Below are 23,799 nucleotides of genomic sequence, written 5' to 3'. Positions count from 1 at the left end.
GCCACCTTTTTTAAAAGCTATCGACTTGTGTTTGATTAAAAACAACAACGGGAAAACATGACATCTTGCTGGCCAAACCGCCTAGTCCTGCTAGCTGCGTACAAGCCCGCCTAGTCTGTCTCTCTGTCAAGCTGGGATGTCTGGGACCTTGATGTGTATGTGTGTGTTTCTGTGTGTGTACATCAAGAGGCGTGGTAGGGAGGGATGGGCAGAGTTACAGAGGTTAATGGTAAATCAGCCAAACCAAAGTCACACACTCACCCATCACACACAACCCCCTTCCCTCCCTCCCTCCCATCCATCCCGTCAACCCACCCCCCCTTTCCTCGGCTGCATTTGTGTCCTGGCTGCTCATCCCTCAGTCCCAGCCGTTGTCCTTGATCATGTGGGCCAGCTCAATGATGAACTTGCCTTCTTTGTACTTCTGACTGCTCTCAAAGGCATGTTCCTGGAGGGTGAGACAGAGGACAGGAGAGACAGCATTTAGTTAAATGACAGATAGATGCAGAGTAATAACATGTTTATATCTTTGACGGACCGAAGCGTCGTGAAAAAATACAAGAGGTCCATACAAAAACTCTGCTCATGACAGTGCTTACAGCTGTGTATGAAAATGTTTGACTCAGTCAGGGCCTATCACTGCTGCTTGCTCTTTGGGAGTTGGTTATATAACCAGCAGTCACTAAACGCTACAGAGGGGCCTGCTGGACCAAATCTCTGACCAGACTGGATTGTCCTAAGCTAGCAGGAGAGTTTCTCATTGGGAAACAGAAAAAAACCAAAAAGGCCAAAGGGTTAATCCTTGCAATGGCCTACCCAGATGTAGAATCTGCTCTATTTTTGCATGCTGTAAAATGCATTCCTACTGTTAGGTGTGTTATCCAAAATTCCTCTGGAAAGTGTGAATGGAATTTATAAGAAAGTGAGAACTACACAGAAGATGATCAGTTCCCCTACGTGTTTTTCTATTGAATGAAACAAATCGACTAACACCCTAATCACTATTTCTCATAATTGATCTATTGGTTTTCCTTCATAAAATATGTTGATTGCAAAAATCCTGTAAAAAGCAGGATTGAATTAGCCTCGCTGACTCAGCTAGTGAAAAATCCAGTAAGAGAATCCAGTAACAGTTTATGAAAACGTTGTGACTTAATACCTCCAAAACTATAGACGTTCCTCTCAGCCTCATTTGTGTTTACTTTAAGTTTGGTGCTAATTAGCAAACATTAGCATGCTAAATCGCTAAACTATAACAGCTTACCATCAGTGTAGTTCTTACAAACAGTATATCCCTGAAAATGAAGGAACATTTTACCACCTCAGCTTGTTCCCGTTCCACCTCACATATCTCCAAATGTGGATATTCCTGGCCCCAGTAACTGACAATGATAGCAGAGAACCTTAGCTCCGAGCTTAAAAAGGTCTTTGTGGTAAATGTTGAGTTTAAATTAGATTTGCTTGCTTTTTTTTTAGTTGACACGTCCTATAAAAAACACTATTTAGGGATATGTGGGGGGATAATTTTGACACAGCTTTTCCTTGAAGCCTTTTTTTACAGTCTCTCGAAAGAAGAGTCTTAGAGTGTGCTGATATATATAAATGTTCTTTCAGTGATTCACTGCGTTTTTACTTTGTTTTGTCTTTGGTTATTTTGGTTCAGAGCTGCAGAGGCACGCTATCATATTTCTTGGTTTAGAAGTGCAGTAGGTCAAGCCTCTCAAAAGAACTTTGAGGACTGCGGAAAATCAATGCTGCTGCTGCGAGTGATATTAATGGAAACCCTCCATTAAGTCCTATCTAGTGTCTGTGTGCTTATCGTGTGCATGCATGTGACTTCTGTTTTCTCTGCCTTGTGGGGTCCTGACGGGAATAGAAACTACCCAGAAAAGTATCCACTTTTAAAGCTGGTCCACCAGGTGTTTATACCACTTGCATAAGGAAAATATTTATTTTTAGGTTTGAAGGTTATAGAATCAGGTTTAAGGTTAAACAAGTAGCAGTGAACGCTATGGTTAGGTGTGTGTGTGTGTGTGTGTGTGTGTGTGTGTGTGTGTGTGTGTGTGTGTGTGTGTGTGTGTGTGTGTGTGTGTGTGTGTGTGTGTGTGTGTGTGTGTGTGTGTGTGTGTGTGTGTGTGTGTGTGTGTGTGTGTGTGTGTGTGTGTGTGTGTCACCTCCATGCAGGCAGGGTTCACCAGTGACAGCTGCACATGCTCGTCTCTGTTGATATATGAAGACAGCTAACATGTGTTGATGTTGTTTGGTTCCCCCTGATATCGCACCTAAAATATCACCTGCAGTAAATACATCCTACACGTGTGTCTTGCAAGTGGCAACAACTGGGTCTGAAAAGTGAAAGCAAAACTGAATAGCCTTATACGTGCATTCTTTCTACTTTCCATCGGGGGGCGACCTCACTGGTTGCAAAAATAATTCAGATTGTATAGAAGTCTACATGAAAATGACCCAACTTTTCACATGATTTTTTACCTCAGTAAAAATGTTACTAATGACTTAATGGTCTCATTTGCTTGTTTAAAGTCTTGTTGAATACATGATGAGGTTCATTTAGTAAATGATTGTCCCACTTACAGTTAGATGACAAAGCAAGGTGTGCTTTAAGGCGTGCTCTTGTTTAGCGTTCAGTTGTACTAGCTCTATCCCCTCCTGTTGATACTTGTTCCAAACTAGCAACAGGCGATGGCAAAAAATGCCAAATGCTAGGCTTCAAAACCATCGTCCACAAACTAATGATGTCATGGTGACTAACACTAACTCTTAAATACAATCTATTAAATGTTTAAATGCTATATCACAGCTTTACAGAGACTTTGCTAATATCCCTCTAATATTAACCCAAGCCATAGTGAGGCAAACTGTCATTTTGTAAATGTTCAATCAACACTAGACAAATAAAGATTTCTCCTTCGTTTCTCCATCTGTTCTGAGAAATCTATCTCATCATTAATTCAGCCCACAGCTGTACCACGGCATTGACAAGAGGTCCAAATTTAAGAACCGTGCAAATGAAATTAGGGTGTGCTATAATAACCACCTTCCAGTTTATCCCCCTCTAACCTTGGGTGCAGTTTGCGGTGAGCTTGTGCATCAAATTAGCCAAGGACACTCACGTATTTCCAGCCCAGGGTGGTCTTGCAGTTCTCACAGTAGATGTCTGCTACAGCATGCAGGCCTGTGAGCAGGACCCTCTCCTCTGCAGGGCCACACCCAACGTTCACCCTGAGAGACAGAGATTGGGTTTGTTGAGAGGAAAGTAGAGAGGCAGGAGAGACAAGCAGAGACAAAAGTTACAAATTAATATTGTGCAAGTGGCTCAAGTTGCTTGGTTGCATGTACTGTATGATGTGCTCAGAGTGAGTCACTGCCTCACACCCACCCACACAGCGCATACTGATAGGACGCTAGGCCATGGAGAATAGATTTAAACAGCCTCGTTTTCACACTCAATTCAACAGATAATGACTATAAGGCACAGGCTGGTTCTGTCATCAACACTACAAGCATTATTACCTCATTTAAAACACCTGAGCATGTTAGATAACTCGTCTCCAACCCACCTTGTTGACATATCGTCAACATGAAATGCAGCAACAGAGGAATACTCACACTGAGTTGAACAGGTAGGCCCTGCCTTGGCTGCCTTGAAACGACTGCAGAGACGAGACGAGACAAAGATGAGAAGACTGAAACATGATTCGGTCTGATCATACAGTGAAGTAACTCTATAAAATGATAAGAGCACGCTGTTATATATTGCATTAATGCTTTAGCCAAATAAAAGAGAGAGTCTTAGTTTCCTATAAAACACCCACGTGTGATTTGAGACAGGCCTTGAAATAGGAGCTTTTATTTTAAAACCTAGAGAGAAAATCTATGTTCATGTCTACTTTAAAATGGTGCGCAGTCTCCCAGTAACAGTCCGTATGCTACTGATCAGATCACAGTTGGCAAATGCATAAGTAACTTCACCACTGCCTTTCTTTCCACAACATTAAAGCTTCTATTGAAGAGAAACAATGAACAGATTTGTGTCGCCCACCTGTGTTACGACCGGCCGAAGGCCTTTGTGCACAGGTGTGCAATGTTTTCATATTCGCATGTGGAAAAGGTGATAGTGCATTCATAATCCAGTTTACTAACCAGTTTATAACATAATCCATCCACAGGCAATAGTGTGGCGGCAGCTGACACAGACATGCAGGTGTTCAGCCTGTTGTTTGTTCTCTTAATTCCTCATCCGTTCTCCCTCTTTATTAATCTTCAACGCTTGTCCTTTTAATGACTGTTAATCCTTGTCAATTAAGAAATGTAAGAATAAATGAGAGAAAAAAACTATACAGTCAATGCTTGTTTCTAAATTAAAACAACTTAATGTGAGATTGAAAAGTAAAAGCAAAAGCAAAAGTACTTTTTCAGTCTGTAATAATTAGCCTCCTTGATGTAAGTACTGCCTTCCTGTTTTCCAGGGAGACAAGTCACCGGAGCAGGGTGCCGGTTACCTTGGAGATGAGCTCGTCGTGGTTGGCCAGGTGAGCTCGGCAGTGGATGCAGCTGTAGGTCCGGTGGCAGCTGGGCAGGTACGCCTGGAAGGTCTTGGAGCGCGTCATTCTGACCATGGGCGGAGTTGGCGGGCGGTGCAAGAAGGGACTGCCAGCCCAGGTCGGCTCACAAGGGAAGCACCGCAACACACAGGTGAGGGCCGTGGTGGGCGTCGGGTTGGGAGGCAAACACCTGAGCACAGGGGGGATAATATAGCGGCTAATGGTTACATGGTTCTGTAACAGCTGCTTCCTTAAACTGGTTTGTAAACTGAGCCACAGGTGTATAATTGCTGATGGGATTACCACCTGCTCTGTGTGCTCAGAGAATTCTCCAGTCTGCTCGCATCTTTGAAACTCTTAAAGCCTCAAGGAAGTATAATGTAATGAGACGTCATGCATTATTAGCCTGGTAACAGACACTTAAATTCACATTTAGGTTACCTGTGAAAACACGGAAGTACTACTTTAACAGATGAGATTTAAACATTGTACAGGTGCAAGCTTCCACCGCACAGGTACTTCTGCCAAGAGGCAAAAGTTAATTGTACATGACTCAGAGGAGAGAAAAAGCAAAGCCTGTGGCGAGCTGTCTATTGGAAAAATTCATGATAAACTACAACTTGGGGATAGTTTAACTTTAACCAGAGAATTGCAGACAGAGAGTAACAGGCTGCAGCCAATCAGTAAACATAGTCTTGAGACTTTGTGACATAATGAACTATGTCACAAGGGTCTTCCTGCCTAAAATACATAAACATAAGCTTTGCATACACTCAAATGGTCTACAAAATGAATGACATTACTCTCAGCCTCAAGTGTCCTTTGTGTTTAGTGCTAATACGAGAATATGCCATTGCTAACACGCTAAACAAAAAAGTTGAACATTATACATGCATTAAAACACATTAGCATGCTAGCATTTATTAAGCATTTTTGTGAATACGAGCATGCTTGTGTTAGCATTTAGCTCAATGCATTGCTGTTAGCATCTACAACCTCAGTCCCAGTGCTGCTTGTGTGGCTTTAGACTCTTAATTCTAGCTTCTCACATGAGGGAATATATGGTTGACATTATGTAGACCAAACAATTACTAACTTATTTATGTTTGACAGTGTGTGTGTGAGGACCCCGGGAAGAATAGCCAATGCTCATGCTAGTGCTAATGGGCATCCTAATAAAGAACAAGAACAACTTGATTGTTATTGCATAAAATGGTATATTGAAAATAATAATCGGTGGCATCCATCCCCCCGTGCTCAAACCATTTTACATTAACCAGTTCAATGCAGGACACACAGACAGTAAAGCTAGCTCTCATTCTGTGTTTAAGTCTATGAGGCTGCAAAGATAATCTGCTTAGTGTAGCACAACTGTGAGGATCGTGCTCTGCTCACTCCATGATATCCAAATAGACCGAGCCCTCAAAATACTCCTGCTGGTGTGCCCTGGTGACTGAGAAGATTAGTGAGCCGGCCTGGGAACTCGTCCCACAGGCTCAGAGGACGGGAGAGTGTTTTGACTAACTGTGCATGAGATAGGTTAGGAGCCTGTGCTCTCTACCTTGAGATGCAGATACAATCTTTGTGTTTTTATTGCTTAATGCAACTTTAATTGAGAGTTCAGCCCTGTAGCTCTGGTGCTAAACACAAACCATCAATCGCTAGATTTAATCTGGTTTTATTCCCCAGTGCTACTTCTCATAAAGCTGTTGAAGAGCCTCACTAAAACATTGTATTCTCCTTTTTATTGTCTACCTGCATATTTTCAAATAACTAACTAACTAACTATTCTTTCTCCTTTGAATTGTCAATTTACAAAACAACATGTTCGAACTATGACTATAAGGGCTGTGACTCTATACAATGGTGTTATAACTTGTTGTTTCACATATCCCCTTCACAACACACCGTCCCATTCTGTCTTCTCTTCTTCCTGTCTGTCTTTACTGAACCATCTGGAAAAACTAATAAAAAACTGAATGGAAGCAGGAGGCCTCTGTGAGTTCAGCACTTGAGAGAGCGAGAGAGAGAGAGAAAGAGAAAGAGAAAGAGAGAGAGAGAGAGAGAGAGAGAGAGAGAGAGAGAGAGAGAGAGAGAGAGAGAGAGAGAGAGAGAGAGAGAGAGAGAGAGAGAGAGAGAGAGAGAGGCCTCTTGACTTCACTTCTCTGCAATATGATTGTTTTTAGAGTCAGAGGCTGATAGAGGCTTCAGTGCCTTTGGGAAGGAGCGTGGATATAAGGAATAAGGCAGTCAGACATTGCCTTGTTTTCCCTTCTCTGACTTGGTGCCAGCCGCGTGGGATTGGGGCACAAAGACACACTCAGTACAGTCGTCGGAGTTGAACCCCCTGACACACACACACACACACACACACACACACACACACACACACACACACACACACACACACACACACACACACACACACACACACACACACACACACACACACACACACACACACACACACACACACACACACACACACACACACACACACACACACACACACACACACAGGCTGTTTTATCCTATCGGTTATTTCAGGGCTGAGGACAAGGAAAAGTTTATGTTGGATCCAGTCCTCTGAGATCTGATCGATAATATTTAGAACTGTGCTACCTAATTGACAATTTATTACATGATTAAAGATGTTGAAGATTTTTATATTTGGCTGCTGTATAACTTAGAGCTGAATTCATACTTAAGCAAAAATGACAACAGTCTCTTCTATTTTTATCATAACATTTAAGTATTTTATAATAGTAAACTGAGTATGAGAATTAGACTGTTGATTAGCAAACAAGCTATTTGAATTGCAATTCATCAAGAAAAAAATCAAAATCTACACAAAGCCTGCTGATAGCTCGGCTATAAGTATCAGGTATTGCAGGTCAAATCAAACTGAAACTTAAAATGTAATTACACAAAATTCAAGCTTCTTCTTCTTCTTCCAAGCCTCTACCTCCCGCTGCATTTGCTACAAGATATAGATGTCATATATATATAACATACATAATGCATGTGGAGTTCTCTCTGTGTAATATCTGCAGTCACTTGGGAATCTGAGGTGCATGTCAGTGGCTTTGAATACTTCCAGATATACATTATTCAAGTGATTAAAATACATTGTCATCATATGCTGTCTGATGACATTTTTTTCACAGTCAACTAATTGTTGTTTTTCATTTTTTAAGCTATAACTGCCATCAATACATTCTCCGTTATCATTAAGTGAATATTTTTGGGGTTTTGCTGTTGGTCAGACAAAACAAGATATTTTAGGATTCAACTTGGACTCTGTGAACTCGTGACAAAGCATTTATTCCATCTTTTCTGACATTTAAACAGAAATACCTGCTTAACCAAGAGAATAATTGCAGATGAACTGATAATGACAATAATATCAGATTGCAGCCCTAAAGATGTTCTGGCTTTGATTTGACATGCATAAAATCGACTGATTTTGCTATGCTTTATTCTTACAGTATAGTCTGAAGTCCTGAGTCGTTCCATAAGGAAAACAATTATCATAACAGCTGCACAATGCGGCTATTTGACATTTTAACACAATTAGTTTCCAAGAACAGGACAACACTCATCTTGGTGGGTGGACATGCTTGAAACTCATTCTGCAAAAGGCAAAAATAGTTTGTGGGAACAAAGATGATGACGCACTGTAAAACGTTGATGGATAATCATAGTGCTTTTCACTTTAAAAAAAAAAGCTACATTGATAGAATAACAAATTGCATAAATGATCAGATGACTAGCAGATCTGGTGGCTGTGATTCAGAGGGGGGCCAGCAGCAGGAAGTTTTAGTACTGACGTCTGCATAGCTTCAGTGTGTCTTTAATGTTTGTCCATCTTGTGTCTGTTTAGTTCTTAGTCTGCCTGTGTCGTCTCTCCGTCTGTCCCCATGCCTCTCAGCCTGTTTGTGTATTTGTTTTCCCTGCTGTCACTCTTGTCTATTCATCAGTTCTGCCGCGAGTCGCTTGAGGTCACAGCGCTGTCCATTCTGGTCATTTCTGGGTGTCATCACAAAGGGCTACGTGCCATGAGTTTCAACAGCCAAAAGGGCCCTTGTATCCCAACAAAAAAACCTTTGTTATGTAACGCACTGATGCTGCCGCTGCTGATGCTGCTTCTGACAATGATCGAGGGCAGGAGGAAGAGATTCAAAGCGGGAGGGGAAGATGAGAGTCACACAGGGACAGAGAGGGAGTTAAATTGAACACAGAAAGAGAAAGGGAAGAAACAGTGTGTGTCCCTTTCAGCGGTGGATGAGCTGAGTGTGTCCACCACTGCCCACATGCTGCACCGACATGATTTCTGTACTTCATGTATTTTCATGCTGCTCTGAGAGAGACAGCATACAGCAGCATGACATCACTGAGTAAAAGAGGAGAGAACTGGGCTCTACCCCCCCCCGAACATATCAAATGTCACTGACGGAGAGATGTTTCTGCATCCCAGGTGTGTGTGTCTGGTTGCTGTTGCGATGTTTGATCTGAACTCACTACCAATATCCTTCTGTCTGTCTCTACTCTGTCCTCTGTGGAGAATTATGCAGCTTGTTTTCAGGTGCTTTATAAACTCTTACTTACACATTCTTAAAATGCTCATTATCTAGCTTGTTCGTACATTTCTGTTGCATTTCAAAAATTGACAACAAAAAAAAGTGGCTGACCTGTGAAACCCTCGGCACACAAACACATTATAGATAACTTTTGTTTGTGTAGTCCTATGTGCAAAGGATCACCTTTCAGAGGCCTGCAGCACTCTGACCCCCAACATCGATCCCTGTGTATCGACTCCTCACATGATCAATAACTATCTGCATTCACACTTTGTAATGAAAATAGATCGGTGCAAAGGTTGCGACTAAACTGTCTCACATGGACTTTATTTAGTAAATGCTTTGGGAGGAGGGGGGGGGGGGGGTGCAGCATTTCCAACTCCTCTCTGCATGGCCTTACTTGAATGGTCTGTCATTGACTTGTTGGGAAGGGTAGATGTCACGTGGACAAACACATCAATAAATACACAAAAACATGAAGGCTTAAGGTTTACAGTGTGTGATTATTGAATCAGGTCACAAGCAGTGGCGCACTTCATCTGGGCACTACTTCGGCCACCACACGCAGCACAGATGGCGGGGATTCCTCAGCTCAGCAATTCTCCACATACACGCACGTGCACACACACGCACACACACACACACACACACACACACACACACACACACACACGCAACTGACGCAACACACACTCTAAAAAAGCTGTAACATCTGCAATGACTTTGCCATATCGATGAGAACAATGTGATTGTCGTCAGAGCTTCTCATCACAATGTGCGTATACATGGTCCCCCGTATTGATCACCCCTGACGTGCACTATCACGACCAACCGCGCACACGAGTGGGATGGCGCATACGTGCTGGACTGCCATCACACAAACACCATGCGTCCTAATAATAACAACATGTAGGCTAGACACTTTAGATCCACTGCAATGTATAAGTCTGTATCCAATCTTCGAGGAAAGGACAAGTCCTGGCATGATAAATAAATTTCAATGTCATGTAATACATGTTGTTCTTGGCAGGACATAATCTACAAGCAATACACTTGTTTTTTATTGTAATATCACTGCACTTGTGCCTGAATGTTAAAAGTTGCCTTGGTTAAAAAGTACTGTAAGTGCTGTCCATCACTAATCGACGTTGGAATAAGCTTCTTACAGCGATAGGAAAACAGTGCGTAACAACAAATGCACCACAGTGAAAAATAACGCAGAGGAAATCATTTTACCTTTGAAGGGAAGAAAACACGGATCTCCACGTAGCTTAGAAGATGTCGCACCTCCTCGTTTTTTCTCACGGCACTGCCAATCCTAAATCCCCTTTCGCATTCCTTCCTAGAAAAATTTCCTTTTCTCTCTCCGGCCCTGACAAGTCCTGCAGAGACGCAATGTTTTGACGCGCAATAATGCCCAGCAGAGTTTAGAAGAGCAGAGGTAAAGAGTGCTGAAGCAACCAGCCGGAGCAAGAGGGTTCCCTCCAACTCACTTCCGCGTTCGTATAGAAACCGTTACACAGTCAGGACTGTTATTTCTCTCCGGTTTCTGTCCATTGTCTCATTGTTTTGTTTCATTTAGTCGTTTAGCAGTGTAACCTGTGTCTACTGTTCTGTTACATATACTGTCACACATTTGAGTGTTACATGATGTAGGTATGCTTTTGAAATTATGATTTTTGTGTGTAAAGAGTCTATGGTAAAGACTAGTGTTTTGATGGTGAGCTCAAGATCAAATAAGACAGTTAATTATAACAATAATGTGCTTCACTCAAATGTATATATTTGTTGTTGTTTTACATTTCAACAAAGCTTTTTCATTCAAAAAAAATGTGTTCAAGGTACAAAAGCTTAAATGTATTTAGATATAAGATTGTGCAAACTAAAATACACATCATTTTAAGCACTCAAGAGAAAAACAATAGCTACACCACAAAGAAATAATAATGTTAAAGATGATGAGGATAATAATTGGAAACATTTTATATATTTGGTGACAGACACCACTGTGTAGGCCTACATTTGATTTCTTATTTATTTCAAGTTTAAGAGTCTTTAATTTCAAGTAGCACAACTTAAACGTCAGATTGAATTAAAAAAAAGAAGGTTATTAACAGTAGTACATAAACATTAATAACACATTCAAAGTAATTGAAGGTATTTGTTATTTTAACTACTGCTGTATAATACAAAATAGACAAAATATGAATGATATTTTCCTGTATGTATTTGTTTGATACATTTTGTGTAATAGTTTCAGATGTATTTCTCCTGTTTTGTCAGTGATGCAGAATCACAATAAACCATGGCAAAGATATTTTAAAGCTCTGAAGGACGTGCACCATCTTGGTGGCCAGGTTGGCAATCTTTGGCAAAGAGGACACGGACCCCTTCCTCGATGAATGACATCTGTAACAGCCAATCAGCGAACGGATAAGGCATAGCAACACTGAGCTCATTGGTTGAGGGTAGAAGCCTGTGACCAATTATCTGACAGGAATATTACAGTTTTACATTGTTCTTCTTCGTAATGTAAACTATGTGTAAAACACTAAAAGCCCCATGTGAGTGCAGTTTTTAAGAAAGAAGATCAAGCAGGGAAACAGCAGTGTGTAGAAAAATGAAAGGAAACTATTTTATGTAACAATTCATGTCCCGCATCATTCACTTTCTTTCTACAGGGAAAAGTTCTCAAATCACTCTAGTCTACAGCGTCACCTGCTGTCAGTCTGCAGGTAGTTACCAAACTTAACATTACACTTTAGCCAAATAAGTGCGGGAAACGATGTTATACTACACCAGGGGTACTCAAACTTTTTTGTTAAAGGTCCACTTGTGAATGTTATACAAGGTCAATGGTCCGGATCAATGCCAGTAAAGTCCCCCCCCCCCCCCCACCCCCGGAGCGGAGCAACGAAACTGAAATTAAGAAGCAGTTTTGCCGTGCAATGCCTGGGGCCCCCTTGAGGGGGTTTCCCGACATATCATTGCAGTAAATTAAAGGGTGTTTCATGTTGTCGTTGCTGTGGACCTTCTTAATCTTTTTTTATGTTCTTTTTTTTTATTAAGAAAATTACATTTTTAAATTGTTACGTTTATTCTGGTTTGTTTTGTGTTTGTATCTTTTATTTTAAATTTATTTATTTATTGAATGTTTTGTGAGCTGAGCTGTGTGGTTTTATATTTTATGTATCTCTCTGTACAGCACTTTGGTCTGGAGGTTTTAAAGTGCTATATAAATAAAGTTGGATTGGATTAATCTACTTTATTTGGGGGCCCCCTTCTGGTCCAAGCACTTGCCTGTCGGTAAACGGCGCCCCTGTATACACACACACATTCAATACATACATACAGTATTATGGCTTGAACTAGTGGGAGAAATGGCACTGTTTGTCTGTAGCCAATGCCTTGAACCTCGGCAAAAATGGCATTAGAAAGTCAAGGTAAACTTGCGGTTAACTTGCGGTCTGCAATGCGTGTCACACTCGCGCACACAAGTAAATATATATGCACGTTCATTCTCACAACGCACTTTGTGATGTCTTTTATACATAACTGATTGTGCTGTTATGTTAAATGTTTGTTGTTTGTGTCTGGATACTTGTCTGTTGATGTTGGACATGGAGCTGCTGTGACGCAAGTCAAATTTCAGACTTGATCTGACCAATAAAGTATTATCGTTATCGTATAAATATGTGTCCCCGGTGCGTCGGGGAACTCAGGCAGCAACAGAAAATAAAACCCTCTCTTTTCCTCCGTACCCAAATCCTTTAAAAACAGGGGTACAACGAGCGGATACAGATTTGCTGCCGATCTGAAGTCAAATCGGCGGCGGACCCACAGAGAGTTGCTATCAGAAACAATGCCTGACGTGTTTTGGACGTAATCTCGTCTTTGTTTACATTAGCAAGCCTCGCTAACACTCAGAGCTAACCTGTACTGGAGAGCACATGTGTTTAAAAAGCAGGAAATAAAAAAAGGAACTTACCTTGTGATAAACCACGCAAGAGAAAAAGCATTTGAGCTCCATACTGTTTCAGAAATAATCTTTCATGTGGTTTAGAACAGGATGGCTTTTTATCACAGCAGAATTTAACTTTATCTCCGGTAGAATTCTGATCAGGCATTAGCTCCGCCTCCTCCTCCCTTTTTTTTTCAAGCTAAGGACCCAAAATCCGCGTTTCTCTAACAGGGCTGCAAAAGAGGGGTATGATGAGCAGTATGAGGCATGGCTACAATGGGTGATCTGTTTGGTATTTTAAGCACAAAACTTTACAGACATGTTTTGTATAGGTATGGCCCTACAATATATTTTTCCAATATAGCATGATAGGTCTACTTTTTTTTTTTTCTTTTTTTTCTAATTTTAAATTATTATTTTTTTAATAATGGTACACAGCGTTCGGTCCGGATTGATTTGCAGTTTGGTCCGGATCCGGACCCTGGTCCGGAGTTTGAGAAGCCCTGTACTACACACATCACTCAGTTTATGACATCATTTTTGGTTTTTATTGACCATGATAGAAATGTACATGTTCAATAATCACTTTTTAAATCAAATGGCATATGGAATAAGGCATTTTGATAAGCAGCCAGGTCCCACAAACACAATCAAACACAACGCAGATGAACAAATAATCATTTAGGCATGCACAACAAATGTTCCCTCAGTACAGCACAGGAGAAATATATTAAAAATATTCATTAATGTAAGATCTGTTGATTGGTAGATCACACATCTTTCCTATCAGACAAACCACTGTGCAGATTTCACTTCCACCACTCAGACAGCACTCATAAAATACCCAACAATATAGTAAATAAAGCAGCAATAATGTTTTTACTTTAAATACAGAACAATATACAGCACTTTCAACCAAAACCACATTCTTTAGTGATCGTCACTCTCTGAGGTCACACATTTGGACTAGAAATCTTAAATGCTATAATAATCCCAAATCATCTTTGATTTTCTGACTGTGACACACACACAGTAAATAGCTGCTGTCTTAAATAAATTAAAAATGTTATGTGTAAAAAGAAAAATCAATCAACACTTATCACATCTACCATATTTACAATATGCTTTAAAGCCCATACATAAAAAATGTATATATTAAGTTCAATTCTGTTTACGATCTTAATAACACAGGTGAAAAAGGCAATCCTCATTAATTAAACTTACAAAAAGAGATAATCGGTTTTGTGCAAATATGGGTCAGAGAAAAATCTGGAGACTACAGAACTACACTTAAAACACAACACAATTACAAAAAACAACATATAAAGTTTTATTTAAAGAGCAGTCCGCTGATAAAATGATTGTGCCTTTGGATTTTAAATAAGGGTCAGCGGCATGACCCAACTCAGTAGTCATACTGCACCATTGTCTTTATTTGACTAGTAGCACATTTTTTATTGCATCAGGTCACATATAAAAATTATCTAACAAATACTTACAATTTGGATATTGCATGTAATCAACAGTCTGATAGGAACATGGAGAAATACATTGTGCCTAAAAACATTCTAAAGCTGCTGGTAAATTAACATTAAATATTACTGCAAACTGTCATTTACTTGAAAGACTGGAAAAAGGCGAAATTATATCTTGACATTAGTAACGCATAAAATTGTTTGTTATGAAATTCAAGGGTGATAAGAGTTGCAAAAACTGAAGTTTGATGTACATTTTGTCCCATTTAAAATAAACTTTAGATTGTGTTGTTTGTAAATTGCACCAAATATGCAAAGAACAAAACTCTAGGTAGATAATATTAATTGTTTTATATGATTGAAATTAAAAGTTTGTGTCACCAGTACAACAGCTGGTTCCTCAGATCAGTGCAGTATGCAGAGCCTGACTGCGAAACACTGAGGAGGGGGCTGGTTAGCAAGGACTCAGATTGTAGGTTAATCACATATGAGGGGGCAGGTCACCGGGGGCTTAGAAATGCCATTCAGGTCCAGGAATTCTTTAAGCCTGGTGGGAAAATCTGTCATAACTCCTGTGGCTCCCAAGTCAAATGCCCTCTGGAAGTCCTCCTCGTCATTCAGCACCCAAATGTACACCTGAAACCACAGGCCGGAGTTAAACAGACACACACACCTTACAGTGAAGGGAGTCACACAAGGACAACGAATGCTTCTGTGCTCTATCGGCTTTGTTAGTGGCCACTCAATTCTATTTTTGAACTTGTAGAAACCAGAGACGTTTCCCAGTAACTGCTCTCAACTCTAAGCATACCACTGCAACAACAAGCAGCTCTCAGAATGCAGACAGGCTCTTTTTATGCTATGGAAAGATTTGTAATCATTCCTGGAAGTAAAAACAATACAGGGAAAGTGACTGAATCTTGGCAGAATCCTGTCAATGTCCCTGGTTGCTCTTGACATTGTATGTAAACACTGGATACACAGCCTCCTTCAAAAGGTCTCCTATTATACTGTTTTTCATCAACATATTATAGGTCTCAGATATATACAAAATATGTCTCTGAAGTGTTTGGCTCCAAATACCAAACAGATCATTGTAGCATCCCATAATCCCCTCTGTTTCAGCCCTGTTTCAAAAGGGCTGATTCTCTGTCTGTTACTTTAGATGAAAATAAGGAGCCCCTCCCCACGCCCCTCTAAGAGATATCTGGTTAGAAATAACACAACGGTGCTCTAGGAGGAGATTCGGGGGGGGGGGGGGGGTTCTGCAGCAAAATATTGTTATGACATCATAAAGTGGCCAAAATCTGATAAGCTCATTTTCAGACAGGTTTTTATATAAATGGATCAGGACAAAAAGAGATCATATTTTTTCCTGAAACTTTCAGAATCTCTTTACACAGAGGGGACACATGTTGATGTATAAAATATGTGGATTTTGCATAATAGGTGACTAAAAATTCAATAATTTGTGTGCAGAGGTTTTTCTTTTATAAGAACTACTAGAGAAGCTACGTAGCAGTGGTTTTACCTGTATTCCCCTGGCAGTAAGATGCTGAAACAGGGTCTTTCTCATCAGCAAACTGCAAGAGAAAAAATAGAAACTGCAAATATAGCAAAGCTAAAGATAGGTTTCGTTTTGCAGTTGTAAATGTCTTGCATTAATCATGGTCACAGTAATGTATGTTTATTATTGTGTAATGAGGCGTCATAATTCTTCCCAGTGTCCCCGTAACAGCATTTCTAAAAGATCCCAACTATACTGTTCAACGAGGGAGAAATAAATACAATGATACATTATGAAAAAGTGAAGATACACAAATTTACAGATTTAATGTAGTGTGTTACAAATACCCAAAGATTTTGTAACTGACGATAGAATTGAGAAGACAGATGGATTTCAAATGATGGGACAAATGAGAGACTTACGTGTCTGCAAGCCAGGCAATTAATCTCTGACTCCTCGTTAATCTGTCGGGACCCTTTATTCTGCAAAATCACATAAAAAAGTGTCAGAAAGTTAAACACTCTGATGTACTTGCCACAGTCAGAATCAAGAAAAAAACTAAATGTTTCAAATGCAGCAGTGGTAATACATTTTTATATCTGATTGATGCGCTTTGCGTTACGGGTTATTTTAGGTCAAATACAGCCAAAAGCTGAAATAGCTTGTTTTTATGTGTGTGTATACCTACTTGGTAATAATAGAAGGCATGGGGATCTCCAGAAACTGCTCCTTGAGGGGAACAAAAGGCAGGAGGCCGGTGTAGAAGAGGCCTAACAGCTGCAATACTCTGAATAGGCTGAACAACACTGGGATACGCGGGTTCTGCAAAGCACAAACACACAACCAGAATTCACGTTCAATCCCTTAATTCAGTCACTACTGGTTGATATAATATCAAATACAGAGATCTACAGTTTACAGCAGATTTAGTATTTTTCTTGTATTGTAAAGTGTAGATTTCATTCTCTCTTATCCATGCCAATATACGGCCTAATACAGTAGATACAAATAATAGTGTTTATTTTTTTAAAGGAGATCTATTCCATTAATTGACTACACTGAGGGTAATGTACACTTTATATCTCATGTAAATGTACCTCTGTGTAGCATTTATTTACAATCTTGTTGCTAGTGTTGCCCCAGACCGTCAGATTCTCTCTGTCGTAGTTAACAACCATCTCAGAGACCTGCAAGAATCAGAAAAGTTGTAGCTACAGAAACACATAGCAGACAGGTGTGAAACAGGATGAAGAAAGGTTTTGTTGCCAACCCATAATGTACTTTTAAGGCGCATAGTCTTTGAAGTAAGTGTTATAATCAGCCTGTTTATAGTCACTTTTGTATGTACAATGAGGAAACTACTGATTCAATTTTAAGGACAAAAATGACAACATAAAATCTGTAAATAGCTCATTCAGTTAGATGAAAAATAGCATGGGAAATTGACAAACAAAAAAAAGAGAGAAAAAAACTAAAGTTGTTTTATAGGAAGGTTAGATTCTTATCACACACAGACCTTCTTGATGAGCCTGTCGTCGTTGACCTTGATGTCTATGTTGACAGGGGTATGGGGAAATGCTTCAAAAACGTCCTTGAGTAGAGGGATGCGTTTGTCCTCTCCCCCCTCGCAGAAAAACTCTGCCAGACAAGGACAAGTCAAAAACACAATCTGCCTCAGATTATACTCCAGACTGCGGCTACATATTGGCAAATGTGTACACAGTGTAACGCGTAAAAATCAATCTGCATTATCTGTAAAAAGTCAAATGAACTTTAATTATAAATGCTTCTGCAGGGGATAAACACAATATACTTATATTTGGTTACATGGACACATCAACGTATCCTAATACACCAGTTAGCATGATGTCTTGTAAAACAAATGTTGGTTATTATTTATTAGTGCAGAAGCTGTTTCGGCCAAACAACAACTTGGATAGGTTTAGGAGTAGATGTTGTTTTGGGAAAAATACAGTAAGCACTGTGTCCAGGTGGCCATGCATTTACTGCCACTACATTATGTTATATGCAAATTATAGTAAATATCTTCTCTTAGGTATAACTAGGAACAGTGGATGAGAACAGACTGCACAACTCTGAGTAACAAAGTAATGACAGAAGTTGCTGATATTCCTCTTTATGTAGGCAGGGATAACTCTGTATTAATTACACCAGCCATCAGTTTGTAATGCTCACCTCTCTGAAAAGTCACACCAAGCTTGCAGAGGTACGGAGGGAGCTCCTGCAAAGAGCACACAGTCAGTGATGAACAAACAAGAAATATACCCTATAGACAGGGGGGCGTGATGGATGTGACTGATTGCGTTCAGATGAATGTCAATATAAAAAATAGGAAGGAAGGCAAGGACACGTCAAAGCAAGATTAATGTAAAAAGCCCAAATCTGTCCAACAAGGCCGAAGAGCAGAGAGACTGTGAACCTTCAGTTACACACATTTAAAAAGAAAATTGATAGAGTACGAGTGTCTTTTGGCGTACACTTTGTGTACTAAAGTTGGTATGTTTTTTAAATATATTCCTTGAATAATGTCAAAAAAAATGTATGTCAGAATTATGTTTTTATGTGTAATCATTGTGTCTTAATACAGCAATTTCAATTTCATCCGATAGAAGACAAAATCCTTAAATATGTGTGGGCCTCATGGCCTCTTCTGTATGGTACATGTTAAAAGGAGCTCATAGATAGATCATAGACAAATGCTACTATTAACATTTTCAACTTTTTTCCAAAATGTCCATTATTCAATTCAATTATCATTAAGATTTTCTTCTGTGAAGGAAAGCGATGCTATTATAGAGCAGTAACTCACAGCGTAGGTCATGTCTGAGATGTGGGCGTTGATGCCAGAGGCCCTCAGCAAGCTGGCGTCATGTGACACCACTACCTGTTCATCTTTGGTCAGGTGGCAGTCCAACTCCAGCATGTCTGTGCCAAGATCTACAGCGCTGCATGGACAAACACACACACTTAAAAACTATATTGACTTTTATCACATACAATTCAAGCAGCTCAATTCCTAATCGCAGATGACACAAACGGCCCACAATCATATGAAAAAGTCAACAGGTCAAAAGTCAAAAAGAGCTTTGTCAAAGTGACTTTTGTTTCTACTCACTGCTTGAAAGCTGCCATCGTGTTTTCCAGGTTTTCACCCGCACCTGCAATGAAAAAGTAAATACTAAGCATGGTCTATTGTTGTCTTGACTCTTTACATTTGCTCACCCACAATTAGAATATGCCTTCTGCCTACCATACACAAAAATACTGTCTTATGAAAGCAGAGTAATACATACATAACCCAAACATCTTAAAACAAACTGGCAACAGCATAAGCATAGGTTGGGAAAGTAGCCAAACAATGAACTTTGGACATAGTTTTACTGTGTACTAGTAAAAACTTTTTATGATATACTGCACTCAGACGAGAGAAGTTATACAATTGACAGGCATAGGCCCAAGTCATGATCATGAGGCTCAAGATCGAAATTACACTCATCTTTGTAAACAAAATCATTTCCTGAAGTATTCGTACGCCATCTATTAATTTGCACATTTTGTGAGGATCTGTGGATAATTTGTCATGGAATCTTTTTGCAACCTTTTTATTCGTCAGGAGTTTTTAGTAAAAGATACTTATAGTGTTCATCACAGACTCACCTCCTCGATGGGAAATGTGTTTGCTGAGAAAAGGCTCTCGTTTCCTACGGTGCAAAAGATTTGGGCATTTCATCAGCAGGGCAGAGGTGAGCACATAGCCCGTTACCGTCGACAGGACATACACAGCAGCACACATCTCCTGTCAGCACGCTGCAAAACAAACAACACAATCCTATTGACTTTGAGTGGCATGTTCAATGATTCAATAAACAACATCCCTATAGAGTGGCGAAGTCACGCCCATCTACTTCCGGTCCATGGGACCTTATTTCGGAAAAATTATGTATTGAAGTCAATGGAGAGAGAGAACGTATCTTTCGATCCCGTTTGAATTGTGCCACGAATTACACATATGATGTTTGTGAATCTTAAAAAATCATTTCCATGTAAAGTCACAGTTTGTCGTAAAACTGTTGAAATATAAGACTATGAAAAATACGCAACTAGAAAGACTACAAATCCCAGATACAAATACATTATCCCAAATACATTAACGTTACTCACTGAAACCTTGTATAGTCGGTCCCGCATGCTGGCTCTAATGGAACCGACTAACTCCCCTTTGTGTATGTACAGCTCTCAACATGCCCAGACTTGTAGTGATTTTTAGCTCTTAATACTTTTGACTTCATTCTGAAAGAAAGAAGTTAAATGTGCCAACGTGACGGCCACCTTGGTGTTGGTGACGTATGCAAGACCAGAGTTATAGTTCATTGAGCGTTTCACACAAAAAAAATTGTTACTTCACAGTTTTACGACACATTTTTTTTTTTTTGACTTGCAATTTTTTTTTTTTTATTGTCAAACATCATATGTGTAATTCGTTGCACAATTCAAACGGAATCAAAAGATAATCTTTCTCTCTCCATTGACTTCAATACATGATTTTTCTGAAATAAGGTCCCATGGAGATCCACCGGAAGGGGAGGGACTTCGCCACTCTATGAACTACATCTCTGGTCCATGGATGTATAATAAGGTAAGTACGTGTGCTGCGAAAAGTGTGGTGTGTGAACATGGAGATGACGAGAGCCTGGACCAGAACCTGCGTTGCTTTCTGGGTCAGGTGGGGACGTATCCTCCTGATGTTGTAAAGTGTGTATCTGCAGCAGCGGGTTGTGGCAGCGATGTTTGCAGTGAAGGAAAGTTTGTTATCTAGGATCACACCCAGATTCCTTGCAGTCTGAGTCGGGGAAACAACAGAGGTGCCGATGTTGATTGATAGGTCAAGAGTGGGACAATCTTTTCCCGGAAGGAAAAGCAGTTCAGGCTTGTCAAGGCTGAGCTTGAGGTGATGAGCAGACATCCACTGAGCGATGTCAGCTAGACAAGCAGAGATGCGTGCGACCTGGGTCTCTGAGCGGGGAAAGGACAGAATTAGTTGGGTGTCATCAGCGTAGCAGTGGTATGAAAAACCATGCGGGCTAATGACAGACCCGAGCAAGTTTGTGTACAAGGAGAAGAGGAGGGGACCAAGAACAGAGCCCTGAGGGACCCCTGTAGTTAATTGACAAGGGTCGGACTTGGACCCTCTCCAAGTTACTCTGTAGGTACGGTCTTTGAGGTATGAGCTGAGGAGGGAAAGTGCAGTGCCTGAAACTCCAAGTTTTTGGAGAGTGCAACGCAGGATCCGATGGTTCACCGTGTCGAATGCAGCAGACAGGTCCAAAAGGATGATGACAGAGACTGCTTTAGCCGTGTGCAGTTCCTCAGAGACAGCAAGGAGAGCAGTTTCTGTTGAGTGACCTGCCTTGAAACCAGACTGGTGCGGATCCAGAAGGTTGTTCTGATGGAGATAACAGGAGAGTTGTTTAAAGACAGCGGTTATTGTGTGGGTGAAAGGAGGGTCTGGTGACCCAGCGGTGAGTAAAGGTGAGTCAGAAAAAGAAGAGCGAATATCATCAACCTTTCTTTCAAAGTAGTTGACAAAGTCGCTTGACAGAAGGGAGGAGGGGGAAGGGGCTTTGGGGGGGTCCAAGAGGGTGGAGAAGATGGAAAATAGTTTTTGGGGATTGGAATAGGAAGATTGGATTTTATCTTGAAAGAAAGTGCTTTTTGCCTGAGAGATGGAAGCAGAGAAAGAGGAGTGCCTGATAGGTTAGGAGGTCGTCATGGTGTTTGGATTTCCACCGTTTCCGCTCTGCTGCCCGAAGGATGGTTCTATTAGCACGCAGTGCGTCATTTAGCCAGGGAGCAGGAGGGGACTGACGAGCCGGCCGAGATGTGAGAGGACAGAGAGAGTCCAGAGAGGATGAGGGAGTAGAGAGGAGAGTTTCTGCAGCAGAGTTTGGAGGCAGAAGTTGGAACGAGTCAGAGGAAGGGAGGGCTGAGAGCACCGATGAGGCAAGGGTAGAGGGGGAGAGGGAACGGAGGTTACGGCGGACAGGTGCAGGATGAGATGAGATTAGTCTGTTACGTTTGGAAAAGGGTAGAGAGAATGAAATGAAGAAGTGATCGGATGTGTGGAGCGGGTTTACAGAGAGGTTAGAAGTAGTGCAGTTCCTTGAGAATATGAGATCAAGGACATTGCCAGCTTTATGAGTTGGTGGGGATGGAGACACTGAGAAAGCAAAGGTGATTAACAGAGATGTTAGTTCATCTATCTTCCCTGTCTGGAGGTTCAAGTCTCCGAGAAGTACAGCGGGAGGGCCAGTTTCAGGGATGTGTGAGAGGAGATTATCTAATTCCTCCAAGAAGTCCCCCAAGGCGCCTGGTGGACAGTAGAGAACAACAATGGTTAATTGTATAGGATGGGTTACTGTGACGGCATGGAATTCAAAGGTGGAAGGAGTGAAGTTAGGTAGCTTGAAGAGGGAAAAGCTTCAGTTGGGAGAGAGCAGGAGACCAGTGCCACCTCCTCTGCCAGTGGGTCTGGGTGTATGGGAGAAGGGATATGCTGTGGAGAGAGCTGCTGGGGTGGATGTGTTGGATGGTGTAATCCACGTCTCAGTGAGAGCAAGGAAATCCATAGACTGCAGGGAAGCGTAGCCAGAAATGAAGTTAGCCTTACGAACAGCTGATTGGCAGTTCCACAGGCCCCCTGAAACTAGCTGTTGGATCTCAGTGGAGCATGTGGGATAGACGAGAGCAGGCCGGTTATATCGATTAGGAGATACACGGGGCCAGTGATAATTGCGAGAAGAGACATGAACAGGAATGGAGAAAATACGTATGATTATAGCATGAGGGGCTAAAAAATAAAATAAAATAAAATACTAGAGATACTTAGCTCAATCAAAGTAGGATTTGCCTCCCGCACGACTCTATTGTCTTTGTCTGGCTGACCTCCAGGAAACAGCTACCTAAAATGGACACCTGATTGCTGAGTTCTCACAGCTGTGGGGCCACGCCCCTCTAATTAGTTAACTCTTCAGCTGATGGGCGACAGCAGAGTCTTCCTGCCTATTGTAATGCAGGGTTGAGACAAGTGACCCACTGAGAACTGTGTAACAGGTTCTGTTGAGCAGATCTGAGATTTAAAATCTCTCAAAAGCCCAGTTTCAGCGACAATAACTACAGAACAATTATACAGAGTAGAATAAATGAAACAGAGAAGTCTATTTAAACAAGAATATAACTGACCGTGAGTGTTGAGTCAATAGGTAGTGTCCTCACTCGGTCTAGATGAACACCTTTTTCATTGGATACATTCTTTACATTTATTTATTAAATTGATTATGACATAATGAATTAATGACATGATATATCCTTTAATTGTAATACCGTTAACTGACAATAACGTTAACCAGTTCACTGACTACAACGTAGTAGCTATATTAGGCAAACTTTAGCAGGGCTTTGGTATAACTCACAGTATGAAATCTTACCTTTTTCATCAAATAGTTTTGGTGTCCGTTCTTTCTTCGTATAGACTAACCTATGTAGTCCCAGTACGAGCTAATCGATGTCCACGAATATGAGCAGCACGCGACTTAGTAGTTAGATAAACTGACGTCTCATCTACACCTCACAGCTGACACAACACTCACCGGCCACCGTCAGCTGTTTACGCATGCGCGTACCAACAAAACTGGAA

General features: G+C 40.8%; 2 protein-coding genes across 5 annotated transcripts; both read right to left on the bottom strand.

Moving 5' to 3' along the window:
* Window positions 1-312: 312 nt before the first annotated feature.
* Window positions 313-10,586, bottom strand: ypel2b (yippee-like 2b). 4 transcript variants are annotated; one of them, XM_079675112.1, is made up of 5 exons: window positions 10,379-10,586; window positions 4,521-4,752; window positions 3,628-3,671; window positions 3,132-3,240; window positions 313-448 (listed from the first exon to the last, which is right to left on the bottom strand). In XM_079675112.1, the coding sequence occupies exons 2-5, from the start codon at window positions 4,635-4,637 to the stop codon at window positions 359-361; spliced, it is 360 nt and encodes a 119-aa protein (XP_079531238.1). In that variant the 5' UTR covers window positions 4,638-4,752; window positions 10,379-10,586; the 3' UTR covers window positions 313-358. The 4 variants fall into 4 exon arrangements, with proteins under 4 accessions (XP_079531238.1, XP_079531240.1, XP_079531239.1 ...); XM_079675114.1 differs by lacking the exon at window positions 10,379-10,586 and adding an exon at window positions 4,162-4,303 and having other exon boundaries at window positions 4,521-4,651; XM_079675113.1 differs by lacking the exon at window positions 10,379-10,586 and adding an exon at window positions 4,162-4,303 and having other exon boundaries at window positions 4,430-4,563.
* A 3,042-nt stretch (window positions 10,587-13,628) lies between these two features.
* On the bottom strand, window positions 13,629-23,786 carry gdpd1 (glycerophosphodiester phosphodiesterase domain containing 1). The gene is made up of 11 exons (XM_079675111.1): window positions 23,591-23,786; window positions 19,764-19,913; window positions 19,222-19,264; window positions 18,916-19,051; window positions 18,282-18,327; window positions 17,602-17,723; window positions 17,183-17,272; window positions 16,774-16,907; window positions 16,508-16,567; window positions 16,110-16,161; window positions 13,629-15,214 (listed from the first exon to the last, which is right to left on the bottom strand). The coding sequence occupies exons 2-11, from the start codon at window positions 19,897-19,899 to the stop codon at window positions 15,056-15,058; spliced, it is 978 nt and encodes a 325-aa protein (XP_079531237.1). The 5' UTR covers window positions 19,900-19,913; window positions 23,591-23,786; the 3' UTR covers window positions 13,629-15,055.
* Window positions 23,787-23,799: the final 13 nt, after the last annotated feature.

This window comes from Notothenia rossii (genome assembly GCF_949606895.1).
Source record: "Notothenia rossii genome assembly, chromosome: 4".
NCBI classification, from domain to species: domain Eukaryota; kingdom Metazoa; phylum Chordata; class Actinopteri; order Perciformes; family Nototheniidae; genus Notothenia; species Notothenia rossii.
The sequence above is the reverse complement of the archived record's forward strand: the minus strand, read 5'-3'. Positions and strand labels throughout refer to the sequence as shown.

Excerpts from the sequence above, each read along its gene's own strand:
- gdpd1 (XM_079675111.1), bottom strand. The coding sequence starts at position 19,899 with ATGTGTGCTGCTGTGTATGTCCTGTCGACGGTAACGGGCTATGTGCTC. Across the intron at positions 16,908-17,182 it reads TAAATAAATGCTACACAGAG|AACCCGCGTATCCCAGTGTT; the intron begins GTACATTTACAT and ends TGTGCTTTGCAG. Across the intron at positions 16,162-16,507 it reads ATTGCCTGGCTTGCAGACAC|TTTGCTGATGAGAAAGACCC; the intron begins GTAAGTCTCTCA and ends TTTCTCTTGCAG.
- ypel2b (XM_079675112.1), bottom strand. The coding sequence starts at position 4,637 with ATGGTCAGAATGACGCGCTCCAAGACCTTCCAGGCGTACCTGCCCAGC. Across the intron at positions 3,672-4,520 it reads ACGACGAGCTCATCTCCAAG|TCGTTTCAAGGCAGCCAAGG; the intron begins GTAACCGGCACC and ends TCGTCTCTGCAG. Across the intron at positions 3,241-3,627 it reads GCCTACCTGTTCAACTCAGT|GGTGAACGTTGGGTGTGGCC; the intron begins GTGAGTATTCCT and ends TCTGTCTCTCAG.